This window comes from Paramisgurnus dabryanus, chromosome 5, assembly GCF_030506205.2.
Source record: "Paramisgurnus dabryanus chromosome 5, PD_genome_1.1, whole genome shotgun sequence".
NCBI classification, from domain to species: Eukaryota; Metazoa; Chordata; class Actinopteri; order Cypriniformes; family Cobitidae; genus Paramisgurnus; species Paramisgurnus dabryanus.
Genome location: NC_133341.1, coordinates 49,205,638 through 49,230,618, shown reverse-complemented (window position 1 = coordinate 49,230,618; position 24,981 = coordinate 49,205,638). Strand labels below are relative to the sequence as shown.

The window sequence follows — 24,981 nt, the reverse complement described above, 5'->3', positions numbered from 1 at the left end:
TTATTTTAGCTGCGTCACCTTAGCAGCTCCACTCCATCCAGCTGGCTCGCTGACGCTCGGCAAATGTTCGTTGAAGAGACACTGATGTTTTTAAGGATAAAACCATTTCATGCAGTGTTTTTAACGTTTTAATGACCTCGGTGTTAATTCGCCTCCCGGTGGAAACCTCCTGAACTTAAAACACTGAGCACCAGCCGGAGGTAACGCTCAGTTGTAAACACACACTACATTAGCTGCACGCCACTTGCTAGCTATGTTATTTCCAACACGGATTTGTTGTTCACAAATGCAATTTCATGGAAAAATAATAGACTTGCATACAGTCAACCGGCTGAATTGTCAGGCACTGATAATAACTTAAACGAGGGGTTGTTCTAGTTCACGTTAATGCTACATATTTGCCATGCTATACATAAATGCTTTAATATCATTAATATAATATCGATAACCCGGTCTGGCCGCCTTTCAGCGCTGTAACACCGGCAACGGTAAATGTCAGTGAGCCCAGCTTTTATTTTGAAAGTAGCTTATTGAGGGGGCGTGGCATCACTTTGAAGCAATACCCCTGATTGGCTGACTACACGCGTGGATCGTAGTGACAAACTCTGCGGAAAGATAGTGCCAAAAAGATCTGTAGACTTGTGCAGAAGGATTCGTGAATGCCCTGTGATCTGCAAACACAGATTCAACACTTGCATGCTGAACTTTGCACAGAATGTGTAAGAATGTCTTTTTACAATGGTTGGAAAATACAAGTTAGACTGTGTTTGTTTGCAAATTATGAGGAGGGCATTTGTAGATTTTTTTGATGGAAAACAGCGAAACAGTTGTGCCAAAATTCTGAAAACAAATGCAACACAATCTACAAACAAATAATGACCCTCATGCGCAGACAAATTACTTTGCATTCATTTAAATTCTGTTTGTCAAGTACAAGTCGATGATTTTTTATTTGGTAATCATAAAGAGTTGGTTTGCGGATTTTAAATCTATTTGTAAATTGCATTTTATATTTGTATGTCATGAAGAGTCTGTTCGTGGATTTTTATATATTTGTATATCTCGTTTTACATTTGCGGATCATGAGGAGTTTGTTTGCAGATTTGGAACCTATTTGCAGATTTGTTTCGTGTTTACAAATTGTAGTCTCTTCATTTTCCACGATTATGGCATTATTTTGTCACAAAAGCGAAACAATAGTGTCAGAATTCTAAAAAAACAAATGTGACACAATCTACAAATAGAAAATGATATTCATCTGCAAAGAAGTCACTTTACATTCATTCAAATTCTGGTTTTCAAGTACAAGTCACTGATTTCTTTTTGTAAATCATGCTTTATATTTGTGGATCACAAAGTCGATTCGTAGATCTTGTTTTACATTTGCGGATCACGAGGACTGTGTCGCAGATCTCACAGACAAACATCTTAATATTATCTCAAATTAGAAATGTTTGGTGAGACAAAATGTGCACGAAAACATTATTATTCAAGAATACATAGAACATTCATTTTTATCTTTTTCTCCAGGACCGAAAGCAGAACCGATAGCGTCAGATCTTACTGATACTACGGTCTTTAATAATTTAGCCCCGGGGCCAGTTTAATACCGGGTTTCGGTACCCATCCCTATTTTTGACTAACTGATTACTTTTGTTTTACACAAAATATGGACAATCCAATATGGTCGTCACTACCGAACATTTGATGTCACGACCGAAACAAATAATGTTCTGGAAAAATAAAATAGGTTTTGTTATCAGAAAAGATGACATAATTTTATTTAGTTAGATAAAAATTTAAACTAATGAATCCTTGAATTTGAAAACTGTATCAGTGCATGTATGGCAATTACAGAGAAATATTGCTTTTAAAATGCATTTAATTTGATGAACCAAACTTATAGTTTTGTTAAAATAATATTTCTAATCAATATAACCATGACACTGTCTTTAAAAAAAATGTAAAAAATATATTAAGAAGGTTAATGTAAAGAAAATCAGAATAGGCCATTAAAAACCTACTTTTTATACCAAATGTTGTTGTGTTTCGGTAGTGACAAATTTTGGGAGAGAGAAAACATTTCGAAACTGTATAAAAACATGCTAGGAAACTAAAGTGTCCAATCAGTAGATTAGTGTTCCTTAGATGTTCTACTATGTTTATGACTACAAAGCTTGCAGGGAAAAACACACTTTTTTCAAAAAGTTTTGAAGTGTCAATTTGCACCAATTCGGTAGAATGGCCCATAAAACCGCTTTAATTAACAATAACTAAACTGTGCTCTTTTGCATACCTATACTTTTCTCATGTCTTTCTTTATACCACCTTTATCAGGCCTCGAAATTGCACTATTTTGGTCGCATATGCGACCGAAATTTAATCTGTGCAACCTTAAAATATATTTGGGAGCATTTGTGCGACTGCTAATATTGTTGTGGTGCGACTTGATTTAGATTGTGATGCTGCGTGCTGCTGTTCCAGGTTCAGTGTTCTCTCCAACATTACATAACCATTAAAATTTCACCATTAAGTTCTTGCGTTTAATGAAGACCGCAGATTGGCTAATATGAGCGTCAGTCATTACTTGTTGCCGTGTGCTACGTGGGTACGTGAAGCGCGAAAATGTGAAAAGAACGAGGCGATGCCAGCCAATATTACTACTGTAATAAATGACGACGATCCGGATTCAAATGTGACTCCACCACCGGAAGATAAGACTTGACGTTAAACCTTTCGAAGAGAGTGGCTTAAAGATTACGAGTGTCTCCGCTATGAAAATGGCTCGATGTTACTTACGGTGTTAACTGTAAATCCTGTAAAACGGCGTTGGTGGCGGAATCAAAACATTTTAAGCGCCAGATCTTGCTTAAACATGGCGAAAGTGCCAAACACACAAGAAGTGTCATGACACGTCACATGTGTTCATTATTGATGGAGACACCGACCTGTCTGTCAAAGGGTGGTTGATAGTGTATGTGCGCATGCGCTGGTGAATGGACATCCGACAAACATCCTTGTCCATGTTGATGTGGAATATGACAATGCTGATGGTATGTTTTTGTTGTATTTTTTAAAACATTGCCTATTTAGTGGTAATAGCATCCTGATAATGCAGTTATCAATACCAATATATATTAGCCTTCTATAGGGATGTCCCGATCAGGTTTTTTTGCCCTCGAGTCCGAGTCCGAGTCATTTGATTTTGAGTATCTGCCGATACCGAGTCCCAATCCGATACTTCTATAATACATAAAAAAAAAGAATAAAGAAGAGCGAAAATACAGAACCAGTCCAGGATGTTCCTTATGTCATGCCGCACGCATTGCTGTTTCTGTGTGGAGTCAAAAGAGTCTAACTCTGTGCCAGCGCATAACTACAGATGTGTTAAAAAATAATGAATATATAGTATATATGTTCAGGGGTTAAATTGGGGTTTGTTTTGTGGGGAGGCTCTGTTGGGAGGGAGGGTTCGAGGGGTAACATGTTTAATCCTGATGACAGCAAAGCCACTGGGTGTGTTTCAATGACATTTTGTATCTCTGATAGGATTTTATAAGTTTCAGTTTTAAAGCTGTGCCACATGTTGACCCAAACTTTAAAACCTGAACTTTAAATTATGCAAATCTATGAGTCTGACACCCTATATGCATTTGGTGCACATGTCATTATGCACAATTGATCAAACTTTGAATGAAGTTATAAGACTTAACCTCCTTGACTCATTCTAGGCATAAGATAAGCTACCCAAAAAGACTCAATTAACAAGAAAAACAACACTGATTCAGCAATATATCTTATAAATTAGCCATAGAGATTCCCTAAGCTGGTCAGCAGTTAGTTATAAAATACCTATAGTTAGGTCGTGATTCATTTGTATAATCAAAATACATTATTTTATTAAACTATACAATCAGTTGTATCCAGTTATCTAGTTAACATTTTGTAATGAGATGAGTGACATGGCTATACATACTTTAATACTTTGTTTCTAGACTTCTATTAAGTTTTTTCGACATGGGCACCATTCTTACCTCTCTTTCTCTCTCTCTCTCTCTTTCTCTCTCTCTCATCTCTACAGTAATGTCAAATGATCCTGCGCGAATGCACATTCTTGAGGTTCTGAGTGAGACGAGGAACTGCGTCTTAGCACATGTTGACAATAACGATCAACGCGTCGTTTAAATGAGCGGTAAAAACGCGGTTTTGTCGTGGGTTCCTTGCACGCACCAGTGTGAAGCCTATGAATGAAAGCACGTCAATAGGCTTGTTCGACTTTGTGCGGCGCCGCAACAATCGACAGCCGGGTGACGTCAAACTACCGCGAGAGTGACCCGCGAAATCATACGGAGGAGTTTGCTTTTAAATCGTTCTCGCGGAACTTTGACGTCATGCAGCACCACAAGAACCGGCAGCCGGATGAAGTCGAACAAGACTATTCTCTTCAGTTCACACGCACCAGCGCAGCGCGTACACTGGCGCAGAGCAGAGCGAGAACTTAATGGATTTTAAACCCTGCATATGTATCCGAGTCCTGATCGGGAGGTAACCTCCGATTCCGATCGAGTCTGAAACCACGTGATCGGGGCCAGTTTCCGATCACGTGATCGGATCGGCACATCCCTAGCCTTCTATATTAAGGTCACTTTTGTAATGTCCCAATTAATCAGTGTTTTACGTGTTTGCTAGATTTTCTATTGTAATCTTAATCATTTTACCTGTAATTGTTAAAATATTATTGCTATACTATTTCAACATCATTTGGGTATTAATTTAGGAATCTAAATTAATGAATTTGGTAGCACCAGTGCTACCAAATAAAAAAGTTAATTTTGAGCCCTGTTTATCTTTTTAAAATCTTGCTACTTTTAGAAATAATTTGTTTGCATTTTTTGTATATTGCACACTTTATTTGCATCAACTATACCCATAATAACATTTTCTACGTTTTTCTTTCAATAAAGATAAACATATTTATTATTGTCTTTACTTAAAACTTTGTTTTTTAATTTATAAATTAGATTTTATGTAAATAAGTTTTAAAAATTGTTCACTGCGAACGTCTGAGATAAGATATCTGGAAGGAAACGCGGTGTGTTTGTCTATATAGGCGCAGTTTCTCTGTTCGTTTTTTTATTAGATGTAGTATACGCCTATAATATATGTACATTTTAAATTAAAATGTCTGTTCTATTTCTAGCCATTTATTTTGGTTTGACCAACTAAAAAATACATAAGTGACATTAAGATATTTTATAAAGTTACTTTAATCCTTTATTTTAGTGATATTTACAAAGCCACTGAATATTTGTACAGTTATGAATTACGGCTGAAAGGATTAAAAAAATCATAACACTGACTGCCTATATGCGCAAGAAAGGTATTATTAAAAGGTATAATAAATATAAATATGTAAAACTAAATAAAGAAATCATATGCCCACTGTACAGTATGTAAGCATAGGCCTATGTTTACTTGTTCGCTCTGCGTGGGTTTAAACGCTGTTTTTCTAAAGAATAATTTTTAAACTTTATTGGTGGTGGTTGAGAAGAATTCCTCTTTCCATATGTAAAGCATTTTAGCGCAATATACATGTCATATTATTGTTCTTAATATATTAAGAACAATAATACTAATATATTTTACAACATTTTTAACTTTAAATCATGTATTTTTATACCACATTAATCTCTTTAAAATATTAATACTTTTAGAAAAACTGACATAATTATTAATATTATGAACAAACAATGAAACGGTGTCAAAATTTGACAACACAAATAATTAAGATATTCATTGTAAATAGAGTTAATGTATTAGGCTCACACTAAATTCTCTGTTGCACTTAGTATAAATGCCCATTGCATGTACAGTCATCTTAATAGTTGTATGCGCTGTTATGCTGGCAAGAAGGGGTTGACGTCACTTTGCTGTTTTAATAGAAATGTTAAATATTCAGCAATGCCCTTATTAACTGCTAGCCTGTGTAAGGGTCCAAATATGACCCCATCCATCCGTTTGGCCCAACGGCGAAATCCAAACGAGGTTTATAGCGCGTTCTGTCTTTTCCGGCGCTTGCAGATGACGTTTTGGCATTATGCAATTTTGTATTATTATCTGACTCCAAGATAATGTTAAAGGGCCCATGTCACAGGACTTTTTTAAGATGTCAAATACATCTTTGGTGTCCCCAAAGCACATGTGTGAAGTTTTACCTCAAAATACCATATAAATAATTTATTATAGCATGTTAAAATTGCCACTTTGTAGGTGTGTGCAAAAATGTGCCGTTTTGGGTGTGTCCTCTAAAATGCACATGTGCAGATCAAGGGCAAACACTGATCACAATGATGGTGGTTTGTTGAAATTGAAACTCAATTGTTCTGTGAATTATTTTCTCTCTGCACTAAATGGCAGTGCTGTGGTTGGATTAAGGGGTTGGATTATTATAATAAGAGCTCCTTATGACATCATAAGGAGAGCCAAATTTCAACGACCTATTTTTTCATGTGCTTGTAGAGAATGGTTTACCAAAACTAAGTTACTGGGTTGATCTTTTTCAAATTTTCTAGGTTGATAGCATCACTAGGGACCCAATCATAGCACTTAAACATGGAAAAAGTCAGATTTTCATGTCATGGCCCCTTTAATATAAATCGGATTGATAATTACTTTTAACAGTTACAGAATTTGGGTGGATGTTTGGTTATTCTTGTTTAGCCCTACTTGTTATTGCATCCGTTCATTCGGCTACTCATGTCGCTTTGGACTCACGCACCGGCCGTTTATTAATATTTAATAATCATGCGGGCCCACGATCACAACCGAATCAGGCTTGGTCGCTGCTAGAGGTTAGACCATATGTTCAGAAGGCCGCTCTTACACGTGCTCATCTCTGAACATACTTTATTTAGTCCCCATAGAGGTGCAACTTAATTATTACAATATTTATTTCTAACCAGAGGCTCACGACCACTATCATAAAACAAACTGACCGTCTTCTCCAATGATAGTTTTGTATAATCGTGTCATAATTTAATATGCAACTTAGATAGATTAATATTGAAATAACCAGAGGCGGAGGCTCATCTGATTTAGAGTGGTCAGACAACATTTACTTGTTACTCTAAACAGGAAATTAGCCTCCACGCATCTAATTTAACTTAAACTAACGCCAAGTGCTAGTCGGATCTCCAAAATCCTCCGCTGATGTACTACTATGCCATCTAGTCTGGGATTTTGGTCCGTAATACTAGCCTGATTTTCAGACATTGCGGTAACAAGGATACATCGTAATTTACTAATCATGTCAATAACTTTCGTAGCAACACAGAATAATCCAAACACAATTTATTAACCAGGTAGGTAAAACATAATTCAGAAGCCAATTTACATTCCAATTCAAATACGAAATAAACAAAAACCGTTGCATACCTGGTAAGGAGATGAAGATCTGGTTACAGATTCCTCAAAGTAAAATAACAATACATGATGCTGTGCCAGGACAGCATCATGGGGGTGCATTTCTCGATATTGAAAGTCCCGCCTAAATCTTCTACACATCTCCTTAAATAGCCAGAGAACAAAGCATATAGGAATTTGGTACTGATTGGTTGTTGTAAAAACTAAGGGCTGTCCTTAATCTGTATACAGTGGGTGATTGGTTTATGCTTAGAATGGGAGGTGTCTATCAACATTGAATGAAGTTTCACATATACTTTAACATTGAATTCTGTTGTTATATGAGTGAGACCATTGTAACCACTTGCAATGAGACATTTCAATAGAAAACAAATAAGATACAGATTTTAGATTCTTTGTGCATGTAGCATTTCATATACAGTTTGCTTTGAGAGAAAAGAAAACAAATGTATGACACCCTAAAGGTGTGTCTTTGAAACCCAAATGTGTCTCAGTGGGAAGTCCACCGTGAATCGTGGAGAGTGGCTTTCCGGCGCACTCACTTTGCCCCCATGCAGTGTCCTTTGGGGAGGTGCTATCTTATTCAGGAAATTGTCTTACACCTGGCTCCGCCCTCCTACGTGCTTCCGCTTAATTTTCATTTGGCTTCAGCAGTACGTCTGGGACTGCTCTGTAGAGTTTCGTTTTCTCCTGCAAAAATATGCAGGTCCAATCAGCGAACAGAGAGGGGTGGCTAAAAATGATGACGTTGAGGTCATGCGTCAGTTTGAGTTGTAGTTCAGTAATGGCAGCGGAGAAAGACGTGAGAAAAGCTATTCGGTCCGTTGTTGCAAAGCTGCTGAATATACAGAAGTTAAGCCGGAGCAAGAACCAGGTTTGCTAAGTTTTGTTGGTCTGATTATTCGTACTTGTTGTTTCCGGCCAGTTTCGGCACATGATATACGTCACGACCACACGTTAGCGACTGCGTATGGCAGATCCTGAGTGACTCTGCGCAGATCCAATAGTTTTAAACTTCAACAGAGGACCCTCCTTAACGGAAGTAACGCTTTGCAATGGAGCGTGGCCAGACTCTCTGTACAAATGAAATGAATGTACGAGAGTCTGGTTGGACCAGGCTAATTTACTTCTGGAAACAACCACAATGACAACGCATATAAAAATTTAGTTTTTTATGCGCCACCTGGTGGATTTTCTGTGAAGCGAAACCCATTAAGGGAAAAGGGAAAGTAGCCCCCCCGAAAACACTTGCAGAATTCGGCGAGACTCCGCGAGACGATTTGGCGAATGCCGCGGGAGAAAACGCGCGTTTTTAAAGGCCACCTCTGTAGTACAAATAATAATAACGCAAACATCCGCACACCGAAGAGCTCCCAATTTACATGATTTTATTAAGTTAGTGACGTTTCGGGTCTTTTCAGCCCTTCCTCAGACTAACAAAAGAATAACACAGCTGCCCTTTTATATTCCATATGTCAGGTGATAAAATTTTTTACAAAACTCCTTCACATCCAATATTATATCATGCAGACATTTCTAACACAAAAGTAAGCATCATGACTGGTGACATATTAACGTCTTGTGAAGCAAGTTAATCTGTTTTTGCAAGCATTTTATTGTTATTGACAACATTATTAATGTTAATGCAGTCAAGCCTCTAGTCTAGCCAAACATAAGCATGATGTTCTTGTGAGGTTTGGTGGGCTGTTGCAAACCAGGTTCTCAGCTCCACCACCACCTATAGAGCGGGAGCGTAATGTGTACTCCCTGCTTGGCAGTCTCTGCATTAAAAGTATAAAGGGTATGCATTGACATCAATTTTCCACGTGACCATGCCAGAGAACGCCCTGATGCGTGGCAAACAATCAACAAAATGGCTGGTTTTCTTAGCGGGTGTGCTTTATTAGGGTGTTTGTGTTGGGAATTTTTTTTACTTCACTACATTCTAAAGCATAGAATCTTACTGTGTATTGTTTTATATTGAATATTAAAATTTATTTAATACATAATTATATTAAAATTGTGTACTTTTACTAAAAAGGAGCACGTACGACGGCCTACGTAAACATATTACCAGAATGATTGACAACTAGGAGGACCAATAGTCTTGATGATTCAACAAAAATAAAATCCTCCACCTTCAACAATTATGTTAAAAAAAGAAGAAAAAGATTATTTGAATTTTAAAATTAAATAGAATGCTAACCCACCGAACGAATATATGAATATTCTGACCCAGAACTCCTGCTTAACAGCTGAGCTAGCAGCTAAGTTAAAGTTTTACTGCAGCATCAACAATTATAGCCTATGCACGCAACAGTTAACAAGCACATTGCGTTTGCCGAAATCAATTCATATTTACAGTTTGAGAAAGTTTAGAATTACAAGGTGGGACTATGAAGATGTGGTTAGCTAGCTTTAGCTTACCAGCTACCTCACAAACAAAACTCAGCTCATTAATAGAACATTAATAGAACATAGTCCTGACTTTACTAAATTGTAGAACTACATTTAACCTACAAACAGACTGAAGTATTACATAGATGGCCTCTCCAAATTAACATTTTGCATGCCTTTACCTTCAAACAACTTGCCCGGACAAACATTCTCTTGCCGTGTGGTGATGGTGGTGGTCCAACGTCTCAGGAGGAACTGCGCATGTGCAATCTTTGAAGTCTGTCGATGTCTATCGAGTGGCTGATACCGATGGCTAATATGTTTGGCCAATTTTCTATATGTACATAATAATCAAAATGTCTTCATCATTAGCAGATATTTTAAATGTGAAAATGTCTCTAATTAAGCCAAAGTATTTAAAAAAATGATGACTGTTTTTTTAAGAGTTTTACAACCTCCTTTGCACCATGCATTTATCAAACAGATATTACTGGACACTCTGCTGTCATCAGTTTTTTACTATGGCTTTTATTGCTTTGTAGGATAAAATCCTTATTTGTTAAACCTGATAAATTATTTAATCATCATAAAGTTAACATGGTAAACGTCGATGTTTTTCTGAAAGTGACGCCTTGTGAGTTTAGTGTTTGAACGAATCCGTTCAAAGGAGTTGTGTACTATTCCAGCCTGAGCAACACAAAACTGTAAACAAAGTGTTACTGTAACAAGACGAAAAACATTTCCTCGTGGATATGATTTGGTCTTCCGACTTCTCGCCATCGTATCAGTTTTGTTTTGAGTAGTATGCGCGAGGAAGAAGGCAGAGAGACTGTTTAAAGACAGAAAGCAGGTGCGCGGCTTTGCTCAGTCTGTCACGCAAACAAAGATCATCACTCATTTATCACATGAAATGAGCCCAATCTTTGCACAGACTGTGCACCACGAGACATAAGCCTGTCACGCTGTTGTACTGGCTGCTTAATTCGCGCATTTACTAAAGCTGTTTGTGAACAAGGCACGGCTGAAGAGTCTCACACACACAGGAGCGATCTGCTTGCAGCAAGAGGCAGCGTCACGAGTTCTACATCAACCCTTAGGTGCCCGCAGATGCACCTGCCTATTAATCGGCCTAATTTTGCAGCAAAATTGGCCAAAGCCGATTTTTTAAATATGCCAAAAATCGGCCAAATTAGCGGACCGGCCAATAAATTGGTCGACCTTTAGTTTAAACGTGTTATCTAGATGGCGATTTAATCTGTAAAGTTTTAAAAGACGATCATCTGGGGAACAGCATCTAAGGGTCCTTTTACATCTGGTCACTTCATGCGTTTTCTCTGATCGGATAACTATCTGATTTGTTAAAACTATTCCATTTGCATTAGGCCACATAAATGCATCTTGGCAAAACTGATATCAATCAGATATCATTCAATCTGATCTTCTTCTCTTGTGCAAAATGCAAATACACTATTCATTACTCCACCTTAAAAAATTAAGACTGCACTTATGCAACAAAAGGCAACACTTACTGTATGTTGTACTGTATTTTAGGCAGGAGACGCGTGTCTCCTTGCTCGGCATGAGCTGGAGCGTGCAGTACAGAGCAGCAGGAGAGTAAGGGAGCATGATAACTAACAGGACCATTACGAAGCGCTAACCAAAACACACTCTCAAAGTTTTATTTCTTTGTTTAATCAGACATAAAATCAAGTTTGTCATTGGACTATTTTATTGAATCTAGAAAGCTTCTTATGCAATGTCATCGCTCCATAAAGCAATAAACGTGTCGTCTTTGTGTGTTTGGCTCTCTTCCGGCTAACTTGTGAAGTGACATGCTTACATTTGGGAGGAGAAAAGCGCTAACATGTGGTTTCATCAACCAAATGTATTTAAACTTGTCTTGTTTTGTCTGAAATGCAACCCAGACCAACCCCTGAAGTGGTTTGAGCAATCAGATTTAAATCCGTCTCGGGAAACGTTTCAGAGGGCATTTACACGTGGTCTTTTAACGATCTGAGAAAATGCATGAAGTGACCAGGTGTAAAAAGCCCCTAAATATGTCTATTTATTACGTTCTTACATCTGGGGAATTATTTTTGAAAACAGTGAAAGACTCATGCTAAAACAACAGTTAATATCAGGTGGGTTTTTTAACATCTGAGGAGATATTAAAAACTGGAGGAGCGACAGCTTCCTTCGAACCGGTAAGGCATCCATTTTTAGTCAGAACAAATCCGGCAGATATATTGCTTCACTTTAGTGTTTCCCACAGGCTAATTTGTAGTGTCACATCTGCCAGATGGATGGGTAAAAATAGATAACTAATATGAGTTTAGGTCGGTCGCGCTCGGATGCGGATATACTAGGATGTCCTTCTGTCATCAGATTCATCCGCGCAGAGTAGCGGGCGAAGCACAACGCACGGACAGAACATTACCGCAAAAACCTTAATTTTATATTTCAGTCAGAGATGGCGATAGAGAGGCCAGAGTTATGGACTGCAGCTTTAAATAAATTATTGTCTAAATAGTTTACTTGGTGAATCAAATATGTTAGTCCAAATTCAAATTAATTCCTTACTCTGAACTGTCTGATGTTTCCTTCATTGATTTCTTGCTATGTATCTTCTCAGCTACTTCCCCCAGAAGGGTATATGACACGCGGGATTCAGGCCACGCTTCAGTGATGCAGATTGACTTTGATGATGATAAGTACCGCAGACGTCCTGCCCTTAGTTGGTTTGCACAGGTCCTTAAGTGAGTGTTCATGTCTTATTGTCTGCAAGTGTATTCATAAAAATTAAAGGGATTTCCAGGTTTCCCACTACTATTAATATCGCTGTGCAGCTGTGTTTTTTTAAAGTAGTATTTATAGTATCATTTATATAGTGATAGTATATAGTAGCATAATTTATAGTCGTAGTATTTATTTTTTACATAAAAAATGTATTACTGTACATTTTGTTTAAGCATGTGTACTGATACAGCTGTATGCATTTGTTTCTTCCTGCAGAAATCGTACAGGCCCTAAGAAAAAGGCTCTCACATTAACACAGCGTATATTCATGTTTTTGTTAGTTGGAGTGATTGGATTCTTTACCCTCATAATCATAATGGCTAAACTGGGTCGGGCCTCTGCTGAGTCAGACCCAAACCTTGATCCCTTGTTGAATCCCAACATCCATGTAGGCAACATGTGATGAAACACTTTCCTATTTAGACTTAATTCAGCCCTGAATTTGGGTTTATTGGAAAAAAAACTGGTGGTGCGGCGAAGGGTTGTGGCACAGGAAGCTGGGACCAGCATGTAGATGCCTCTGTTTGGACTGTGAATGAAAATGTCTGACAACCTAGGGCAAGAAGGAAAGTATACAAATGCTGCACAACAAATCTCACATTCCTCTGTGAGATGATAAAGGCATTGTAAGACTTTTGGTGTGTTTCATTTAGTTCTAAAACCTTCCCTTTTAAATGTGTGTACCCTTTTCAATGTTTGGACAAAAGATTTGCAGTGAGTGTGTATGTTTTTGCTATCAGTCCTTATAATATGCATTTGAATTCCTAATGATCATGCATAGAGATTATCAGCATAACAAATGATTCTCCATGTGAGGTTGTGATTATTTGGTTAATCAAAAATATATAAAACAAAAAATTTTTGTTTTGTTTCTGTTAAAGTCATCTGATCTCCAACAAACTATAAATCAATAAAAATTTAATATGCTAAATGCTGATGCTAACTGTACACTGGTGAACAGTTACACACATAAATACATTTTTGAATTGTGACACTATTGGTAACTACTGCATTATTACTGTAATGAAAAATCATTACTGTCAAAAAGTATTGCTATCAAATTGAATCATTCCAATTGCTTTGTCCACAATGTTTTTTTTTTAAATACAAACAAATCAGATACATTATAAAATCTTGCTACGAACCTACAATGCATATCTTTAAAGATACATACATGAAGAACAGAAGAACATGGGGCATGATATACATGGCCAAAAAAGCAATTACAGATTCAAAAGAAATTAAACCAAAGGCAATTATTCAGTTAGAATGTTTATAAAAGAAGACAGTTTTCTTTGTCCACAATGTGTATAATTATAAACGCATACTTTTAAAACAACACCTCATATTTCAGTGGACTACTGACAGTTTGAGGTGATGTGCTTAGCTGTCATAAAAATCTCACAATGCAAAGAAATCCTGTAAAAAAATTTATCAGGTGTATTTGTTTAATCACTTAACTATATTTTTAAGAGTTTAAATGAGATACATCCAAACTGTTTCTAAAGAAGAATGTACGACACAGTCCAAAATATCTTTTGTGGGATTGCATATTGAAATGCTATTTTGAAATGTCTGTTTTTCTTAACTTTAGGGTGTTCATTACATTTTTCAAGTCTAAAGTTTTTTCATCCTTCAAAAAAAGTGATCATTAACCTATACTGAAATCTTTTTCGGAGTGAAATAAAATGTTGAAATTATCCAGTTGTTGCACACTACTTCTAACTTTGTTTTTCATAAAGGGTTTCTCTCCTTGGCATAGCTTAAATAACATGTCTAATTCGGAATACATTTTACAGTTATCTATGTAATAAATCAATCTTTCCCGGGGTGTTGTTGGCAGCCAGTAAAATTTTTTGAGCTGGCTGCAACAGTTGAAGGTAGAAGGTGATCTGTGAAATAGGGCTTCACATATCAAACCTTATATATAATATCAACTCTAAATTCTAGGACTGTTGTATGACACATCAAGATGTTTCTCTTATTATACTAGAGCATTTGACTTGATCTTGGATTATTTGGTTTTTCGAAGCTCATCCTAGATTTGCTTTCATAGCAACAGGGCCGTAAACTTAAACCTGCTCGGGGACAGGCTTATTTAATCTAAACAAGATTAGATGGCACCTTTTTATGCGGAGATGATATGGAAGTCTGTTGTAGTCATGTTTCCCCGAAATCTTTGGAAGATGCACCATTAATATGAAGAGCTCTTCAAATTCAACTCGTATTTAAAAAAATGTACTTTCTGTACTTGTGCCATTTGTTTTTGTGGAACAGGTGTTTTGATTCTTCTTCTTAAATGAATGAAAAAACTTAAAACCACATTCATTTTATGTTTATTTTATTTTTCCTGTATAAAAGACAGCCATCAATCAGTCATATTAAACCAGCAGTAGATGTTATGTACAATAAACAATGTTACTTTGTATGAAAAAGTTCATTTTGAAGAAACTCTATTTCCCATTTTAAATTTGACTCCTTAATGCAGGGTTCACACCAGACGCGGTAGAGGCAGCAAAATTGCACTATTCACGCATAGTTAGGCGCTTAAACATTTTTACTCGCTTCATTCGCGCATGAAATTCTAGTCATTCGAGACATTCACCCGGAAATTCGCGTAATGGGAGGGGCTTATGCCAGGTCGGAAGATCCAAGCATTCACCCACTCCTCCACAAGCTACTTCCGGCCGGCCTCAGTTAGATGACCATGTCGATGGGAGGATTTCCTTTGAGGATTGCAGAGCGCCTATCTATAAGTGTCCGGTCAGTAAATCATTTAATATTCTGTGTGATTACAAGTAATTAATGACCGAGAACCTCATGTAGCGATTCAGCGGGAGGAGGAGAACGGCGTTATTTAAAACACTATAAACCTCCAACCGAAACACTACGGGAATTTAAGGGAATTTGGTAACGCTTTAGATTACAGCCCGGAAAGTACTGGGTAAGTACAGGGAATTTACAGCGTATGTTTCTGTTATTATAGTTTACTTATGAAGTACGTACGTGTAATTATAAGGGAACAATTTATAATATTTGGGGAATAAAAGGGTAACAACCAGGTAAAATACAAATAATATATGCAGTAAAGTACTGCGTAAGTACAGCGAATTTACAGCATACATTTCTGTAATTATAGTGTACTTATAAAGTACATACGTGTAATTTTAAGCGAACAATTTATAATGTTTTCGGACCAAAGGGGTAACAAGTGCCACTTTAATTTACAGCCCGCAGATGTTGTATTTACTCTTTAACTACGTGAAACAAGGGGGTAACAAGTGCCACTTTAATTTACAGCCCGCAGATGTTGTATTTACTCTGTAACTACGTGAAACAAGGGGGTAACAAGTGCCACTTTAATTTACAGCCCGCAGATTCTGTACTTACTCCTACTATGTGAAACAAGGGGGTAAAAATGTTTGACTTAGACTGTAACAACAAAAAACAATGGTATATTTACACAGTAACTACAACAAAATACACTCTTAGAAAGGATGTGTTAATTTTTTACACATCTTTGTGTGTTACGTTTTTAAAACATTGTGTAATTTTAACACATTATGTGTCATTTTGTGTTGATTTTGTGTTAAAATATCACACAAGTTGTTTTAAAAGTAACACAAAATGTGTTGTTTCCATAATAACACAGAGATAGGTGGATTCTGGGACAACGCATTTAGTGTGTCGTCCCAGAATCAACACTAATGTGTTGTTTTTAACACATTCATTCTAAGAGTGTAGTTCTAGTTTTGCTTGCTTTGTTTTCACCACAGTTGCCTTGCCTATTTTTTTATTTTGATTGATGACCCAACAAATCCTTGTACTCTCCTCTTTCTTAAGGTAAGTAACCTTTATTGAAAATTCTAAATAAATTGTATTGTATAGCATAAACACATTAACTGAATTTCAAGTTTTGTTGTTTAGTAATCTAAAATACTTACTGCATATATTATTTGTATTTTCCTGGTTGTTACCCCTTTGTTCCCCAAATATTATAAATTGTTCCCTTATAATAACACGTACGTACTTCATAAGTTTACTATAATTACAGAAACATACGCTGTAAATTCGCTGTACTTATGCAGTACTTTACTGCATATATTATTTGTATTTTTCCTGGTTGTTACCCCTTTATTCCCCAAATATTATAAATTGTTCCCTTATAATTACACGTACGTACTTCATAAGTTTACTATAATTACAGAAACATACGCTGTAAATTCGCTGTACTTATGCAGTACTTTACTGCATATATTATTTGTATTTTTCCTGGTTGTTACCCCTTTATTCCCCAAATATTATAAATTGTTCCCTTATAATTACACGTACGTACTTTATAAGTAAACTATAATTACAGAAACATACGCTGTAAATTCGCTGTACTTACGCAGTACTTTCCGGGGTGTAATCTAAAGCGTTACCAATTTATGCAATGGCAAACCAGAATAAAACAACAGCAGATATCAGCTCCCGCTAAAGCAAAAGACGACTACATGCGTAGGCTACTGCGCAGGTGTGGAAAGCGCGGCCGTCTGCAGGAGGTTTGCTGGAACGCGATCCTGAGGTGAAATTTCTTTAAGAGATTTTAAAAACGTTCTACACTGTGGAGTACGGCTGCGAGTGATGTCAGCAGGATCCGCATGCTGGATAAGGTGACTGGTTTTGTTAATACATGACTCACGCATTTCAAACAATGTTTTTTCAAGAAAGTTGCCAGCTAACAGTAGCAGGTTAGCTAGCACATAAGTTAGCCTAAAGTTATTAACGTAACTGGCTCAGAAAACTCTGTTTCTGTCAAGGCACAGTGAAGAAACATTTACTGAAGGCTCTCATTTATGTTTTTTATATGTAATGCAGAACAGCATTTGTGAGACGACATCAACTCATCATCCGAGTGGACAAGAACACCAACAGAGGAAGCCAAGCCTCAAAAACAATGAAAAATTGTCATGACTTTTTATTTTAAATAAAAGTTATGTGATAATAAACATTAAGTGTTGGATTAATTATAGTGTTTTAAAGATGTTTTGAAATAAGTTGTTTTAAAATAAAAATAACAATATTCTGTATGTTTATGGTATTTACCCTATAACATTTATAACAAGAGGTGAACAAAGCACCACTTTAGTTTACAGCCCGCAAATATGAGAGTTACCTGGTACATACACAGAACAATCGGGGAATAAGCCCCACTTTAATTTACAGCCCGCAAATAAAAGAGTTACTTGGTACATACACAGAACAAGCAGGGAATAAGCCCCACTTTAATTTACAGCCCGCAAATATAAGAGTTACCTCGTAACTCATGTATACATATACAGATCAAAGAGGTACAAGTTGCTATTATTTTTATTGTGTGTTATATTTTATTTGCCGACGTGGCTTGTAGACATCAACTGTAGGCTATACAAAACACTTCATCAGGTAAGTAGCAAATATGAAAAAAAACATATTACACATAGACCATATTACCCATACATACCACGTAATTGTAATGACACGTAAGGAGTGGAAACAACTGCAGGGGAATAATTGAACAATGTTTATTAAAAATAAACACAGAGAGAGTATGAGAGTCAATGCGGAAGTAAACACAGTCCGGTGTTGTTGTTGTTGGCAATGGTGGCGAAGACTACGGTGGAAGTTGGTGATGAAGGTATTGAGTGCGACGTTGGTGGAGTGGTGAGCAGTGGTGAAATCCAGGCTGAACACGGGAACATCCACACGAAGACGACGACAATACACATCCAACTGAAACTGTAATCCAAACAACACGAGACAACCAACCAACACAGAGCCGAAACACAATGAAAGAATCTGGCAGGGAACAGAAAGTCAGGTGAGTATTTATGGAGGTGATGTAATGATGAACAGCTGGAGCGAGACAATCAACACACCGGTGGAGGGAATCGCTCTAACGAGCACATGGCAGAGGGTGAGTGACAAACAAACACACACACATGACACGGAGGAAACAGTGGATTTCCTACCGTGACAGTACCCCCTCCCCTAGGAACGCCCCTTGACGTTCCCAGCCTGCTTTACCTGTAGATTGAATTCATCTATAAGGCGGTGATCCAGTATGTCTCGAGCAGGAACCCACTTTCTCTCCTCCGGACCGTAACCTTCCCAATCCACCAAATACTGAAATCCGCGTCCCCTCCGTCTAGAGTCCAGAATACGGTTAACCGAATAAGTGGTCTCCCCATTAACGATACGAGGCGGGGGGGGACCGGGGCAGGCGGATTAAGACGGGATGAAATCACCGGTTTAATTTTGGAAACATGAAAGACAGGATGAACCCTCCTGTACGCCGGTGGAAGGCTCAGACGCACTGTTACCGGATTAATGATTTTGGTAACAGAAAACGGGCCAATAAATTTGGGAGCAAGCTTATTCGAAACGGAACGCATCGGAATATTCTGGGTTGAAAGCCACACTCTTTGACCGACGACGTAACGGGGAGGCTTTGACCGGTGGCGATCGGCCTTGGCCTTGGTGCGCGACCTTGCCTGGAGCAAAGCTCTACGAGCTCTGGTCCAGGTACGGTGACACCTCTGGACTAGTGCGTGTGCGGAGGGGACCCACACCTCGGATTCCGTACTGACAAAATTAGGTACCCTAAACTACACTTAAATGGAGACATGCCCGTAGAGGACACTGGCAGAGAATTGTGTGCGTACTCCACAATAGAGAGCTGCTGACACCAGGACGAAGGATTCTTGGAAACCAAACATCGTAACACCCTTTCGACATCCTGGTTGGCTCGTTCGGTTTGACCATTGCTCTGGGGATGGAACCCGGATGAAAGACTAACAGTCGCTCCTAGCAGTTTACAAAATTCTCGCCAAAATTTGGACACAAATTGGGGACCCCTGTCAGAGACCACGTCTGTCGGGAGGCCATGTATCCGGAAGACGTGGTCAATGACAGCTACCGCTGTTTCCTTGGCTGATGGTAATTTGGGCAAGGGAATGAAATGAGTCGCCTTCGAGAGCCGGTCCACTACGGTTAAAATCACCATATTACGCTTAGAGGGTGGGAGGGCGGTAATGAAATCTAGCGATATATGGGACCAGGGTCTCGAAGGGACAGACAACGGTAAGAGTAACCCATCAGGAGGTCGATTGGAAGTCTTACCAGTGGCACAAACCGAACAAGCCAAGACGAAGTCGTGGATGTCACGAGCCATACCAGGCCACCAAAATCGTTGCTTGACTAGGAACCTAGTTCTACTAACCCCTGGGTGACAAGCAACACTGGAAGAATGACCCCACTGGAGGACGTCAGACCGTAACTTCTCCGGCACAAACAAACGATTCGGTGGGCACCGAGCCGGGGGCGTTACCCCTTCTAAGGCTGTCAAAACCTTCAATTTGACCTCCCATCTGAGCGCGGAGATAATGATGGTCTCCGGTAAAATGGGCTCGGGAGTAGCAGTGCGATCGGAACACTCAAAAAGACAGGATAAAGCATCGGGTTTGATGTTTTTGGAACCCGGCCGGTAAGATAATGTAAAATCTAAACGTCCGAAAAAAAGTACCCACCGAGCCTGCCTGGAGTTAAGTCTTTTGGCGGTTCTAATGTACTCGAGATTTTTATGGTCCGTCCAAACAATGAAAGGTACACCCGACCCCTCAAGCCAGTGACGCCATTCCTCCAGTGCTAGCTTGACAGCCAACAACTCTCGATTGCCAATGTCATAATTAACTACTGCAGGAGATAAACGGTGAGAATAATACGCGCAAGGATGCACCTTTACGTCTGAGGATGCGCGCTGGGAAAGCACTGCTCCTACCCCCACCTCTGACGCGTCGACCTCCACTATGAAATGAATTGACGTGAGCGATCAGGGGTGACGAGAATAGGAGCTGAAACAAAGCAGATTTTCAGTTTGGCAAACGCAGCCTCGGCTGCGTCTGACCACCTGAACGTCAAACTAGGGGAAGTCAAGGCGGTCAGAGGTGCGGCTAGTTGGCTGAAATTGCGAATGAAGCGCCGGTAAAAATTGGCGAACCCCAGAAATCTCTGCAGGGCCTTGCGAGACTCTGGGGATGGCCAATCCACCACAGCCTTAACCTTCTCAGGATCCATGCGCACACCCTCAGTCGAAATGATGTGTCCTAGAAAAGAAACAGACTGTGCATGAAAAACGCATTTTTCCGCCTTGACAAAAAGCCCATTCTCTAGCAACTGCAGAAGCACTCGTCGTACGTGTTGCAAATGTTCCTGGAGAGACGAGGAAAAAATCAGTATGTCATCCAGGTAAACATATATAAACTGATCAATCATGTCTCGCAACTCGTCATTAACGAGTGCTTGGAAGACCGCTGGCGAGCTTGTGAGCCCGAAAGGCATCACGCAGTACTCAAAATGGCCACGAGGGGTGTTAAAAGCAGTCTTCCATTCATCCCCCTTCCTAATACGGACCAAATGATATGCATTACGTAAGTCCAATTTAGTGAAGACGGACGCTCCCTGCAACCTCTCGAAGGCAGAAGACATTAACGGCAAAGGATAGGTATTCTTTACCGTAATGTTGTTAAACCCTCGGTAGTCAATACAAGGTCGCAAGAATCCGTCCTTCTTACCCACAAAAAAGAACCCCGCCCCCGCTGGAGAAGAGGAAGGGCAAATTAACCCCATTGCCAGAGAATCAGAAATATATTTCTCCATGGCCTCCATCTCAGGAACTGACAGAGAGTATAACTTGCCCTTAGGCGGAAATGTACCTGGCAATAACTCTATCGCACAGTCATAGGGACGATGCGGAGGAAGAGAATCAGCCCGAGACTTACTGAACACCGCCTTCAGGTCGTGGTACTCTGCGGGCACGTTAGACAAATCCACTGCTTCCCCCTGAAACACAGACTCAGAAACAGTTAAACAGGCAGACACAAGACAGGACTTATGACACTCCTCGCTCCAGCTGGTAACAGAACCCAGTTTCCAGTCAACAGTGGGGTTATGGGAATGGAGCCAAGGATGTCCGAGAACAATGGGGGAGAGAGCAGTGTCAGTGATAAAAAATGAAATTGTCTCTGTGTGATTGCCAGAAGTGATGAGAGTGATGGGTGCGGTGGTGTGCTTGATAGTGGGAAGTTGCTGTCCGTTGAGGGCGAAGGGCGCAATCTGGTGGGTGAGAGGAATGACGGGTATCTGAAGCTTACGTGCAAGTGAGCTGTCGATGAAGTTGCCCTCCGCCCCCGAATCCAGAAGTGCGTGACCAGTGTGAGACTTGGTGGACCACCGTAGCCTCACCGGAAGGAGAGTAGATGTTGTCGAGGTCTTGCTGGCAGAGATCCCGCCCGATAGTAGCCTCCGTCTTACTACCGGGCTTGGTCTTTTACCGGGCATTGCTGACACTGATGGCCCGGCTCACCGCAGTACATGCATAATCCACGGGATCTCCGCCGATTCCTCTCCTCCTGGGGTAACCGAGCTCGACCCACCTGCATGGGTTCCGGATCTGAGAGGCCGCCGGCGGAGATTTCGCTGGGCAGACGGGAAATCTCAGTACGTGACTGGGATGTGGCGGATGACTTCCTACGGGCGGCAATGGATAGTCGAGCGTCGACCCGGATCGCCAAATCCACCAGCCCGTTGAGCGTCGTGGGTAGCTCCGCCGTGACGATCTCCCGCTGGATCCGATCCGCCAACCCATGCAGGAACTGATCCCACTGCGCCTCCTCGTTCCACCTGCACTCCGCCGCCAGGGTCCGGAACTCGATGGCATAGTCCGAAACCGACCGCTCCCCCTGCCGAAGCTCCGTGAGGAGACGGGCGGCTTCCTTCCCGGCGACGGAGCGATCGAAGACCCTCTTCATCTCCTGGGATAGCAGGGTGAACGAGGAGCAGCAGATGTCCTTGTTCTCCCACACCGCCGTCCCCCAGAGGGCAGCCTTGCCGGTCAGGAGTGAGAGCGTGAACGCGACCTTAGTTTCCTCGAGGAAAAATGACCGGGGCTGTTGGGCAAAGTGGAGAGAGCAATGAGAGAGAAATGTACGGCAGTACTTGGGCTCACCAGAGTATTTTTCTGGGATGGGTAACCGGGGTTCTGGAAAAGAACTACCCCCTGGAGGTGAAGATGATGCGGGCGGCGTGGGTGGCGCAGTGGGTAGCGTGGTGTGTGGAGATCGCTGGGAGAGCTCGAACACTTTCGCCACCATTGCATGGACGGCCTTCCGCATATCGTCGATTGCTTTGTCCTGATGATCCATCCTAGCCAACGATCGCTGGAGAAACTCCTCCAACGCGGAAATGGGTTGTTCCCCCGCTGCTTCCATGTTGGCCAGATTCTTCTGTAATGACACGTAAGGAGTGGAAACAACTGCAGGGGAATAATTGAACAATGTTTATTAAAAATAAACACAGAGAGAGTATGAGAGTCAATGCGGAAGTAAACACAGTCCGGTGTTGTTGTTGTTGGCAATGGTGGCGAAGACTACGGTGGAAGTTGGTGATGAAGGTATTGAGTGTGACGTTGGTGGAGTGGTGAGCAGTGGTGAAATCCAGGCTGAACACGGGAACATCCACACGAAGACGACGACAATACACATCCAACTGAAACTGTAATCCAAACAACACGAGACAACCAACCAACACAGAGCCGAAACACAATGAAAGAATCTGGCAGGGAACAGAAAGTCAGGTGAGTATTTATGGAGGTGATGTAATGATGAACAGCTGGAGCGAGACAATCAACACACAGGTGGAGGGAATCGCTCTAACGAGCACATGGCAGAGGGTGAGTGACAAACAAACACACACACATGACACGGAGGAAACAGTGGATTTCCTACCGTGACAGTAATATTACAATAGGTACCCTGTAGTTATGAAATACTTAGAGAATAATTTTCCATATATTCTTACCCCCATATTACCCCAAACAAAAAATATTGTTCCCTTATAACTAAAAGTACGTACTGTAGAGGTACTCTGTTGTTACAAATAGGTACGCTGTAAATTCGGTTTAATTACGCGGTACTTTGGGGGTCGTAAAATAAAGTGTTACCTATGTTTGCCTTTGTTTATCTTTTTAAATATGAAGTCTATCCATGTTTGTGTTTACAGAGGTCATGTACCATGTGACGCTGAAGAGGTTTCTGGTTAAAGATGATGTAAGTTTATTCATTCAATTTTAAAAATCAAACAGGCTAAATAGTAAACAGATGTGTTATGATGTATGTGATTTTGATTTTTAATTCTGTGTTTGACAAAGAAATATATTGACGTAACAGTGAAAGCTAAAATATCAGACTGATCCAGACACTGAAGAAATTGATGTGACTGCAATCTGGCCAAAATGATGTAAGTTTAATAATAAAATTTTTAAATCAAACAGATTAAATAGTAAATAGATGTGTTATGATGTATGTGATTATATATTTTTATTCTGTGTTTGATAGACAACTATAATGAAGTAGCCTACTGTAATGAAGCTGCAGAACGACACAAAGACTCTGAGGACATCAACACAGAAAATGAAGTAAGAAGATGTATATTATGAAGTTCTTTGATCATATGTTCTTGTATCTTTGTACAGTTTAATGTAAACTTTCTAAAATGTACAACTTAAAATCAAATAATTATGTCATTTGGTTTGTTGTTTGTGTCTGTGCGTGCGTGCGTGCGTGTCTATTATGCCAAATACTTATATGTACTTTTTATATTTCCAAAGGGCTCCAAAGAGATGTCTGTCCAGATGAGGGTGCATCAATGTGACATTTGCTGACAAGTATATGCTTTAGAAATGTTTGAATTATACCAGGACAGAGCTCTGCATTTGAATCTACACTGCAAAAAATCACCTTCTAACTTAGTATTTTTATCTTGTTTTCAGTAGAAAAACTAAAAATTCTTAAATCAAGATGTATTTTCTTGAATGAGCAAAATTACCTAAGAAAATATGTCTAGTTTATAGACAAAAATTTACAATATAAGTAAGTTTGTGCCTAAAACAAGCAAAAGTATTTGACAATGGGGTGAAAAAATTTAGCTTGAATTAAGTTTTTAAGAAAAAAAAGAAAATTTATTTTAAGATTTTTTTCTCACACCATTGGCAGATATTTTTGCTTGTTTTAAGCACAAATTCACTTAAATTGTATATGTTTTTGTCTAAAAACGAGACTTATTTTCTTAGGTCATTTTGCCCATCAAGAAAAACATTTTAATTTGAAAACAAGACTAAAACACCAAGTAAGAAAGTCATTTATTGCAGTGTAGGACTGATTTCTTAAACAAGATCAATATAGTTGTTTATTTAGATCATGTACTACATTACATTGGCGGCCGGTGACTTATTTGTGTGGTTTCCTATTTAAAAATGTGTTCTGCATGTCGAGTGCGTGTATGACAAAA

The 24,981-nt window shown here is 39.5% G+C and overlaps 1 protein-coding gene and 1 long non-coding RNA gene across 4 annotated transcripts in view; both read left to right on the top strand.

Moving 5' to 3' along the window:
* The window catches only part of zfpl1 (zinc finger protein-like 1), a 136,421-nt gene extending 122,960 nt beyond the window's left edge, over positions 1-13,461 (top strand). For all 3 annotated transcript variants that reach the window (XM_065284610.2, XM_065284611.2, XM_065284609.2), the window contains 2 exons: positions 12,452-12,575; positions 12,832-13,461. In XM_065284610.2, coding sequence (XP_065140682.1) covers positions 12,452-12,575; positions 12,832-13,018 — 311 coding nt within the window. In that variant the 3' untranslated portion in view covers positions 13,019-13,461. The remainder of the gene's footprint in view (positions 1-12,451; positions 12,576-12,831) is intronic.
* Positions 13,462-23,761: 10,300 nt separating this feature from the next.
* On the top strand, positions 23,762-24,538 carry LOC141282203 (uncharacterized). The gene is made up of 3 exons (XR_012336730.1): positions 23,762-23,931; positions 24,030-24,109; positions 24,302-24,538. It is a non-coding gene; the product is annotated as an uncharacterized lncRNA (long non-coding RNA).
* Positions 24,539-24,981: the final 443 nt, after the last annotated feature.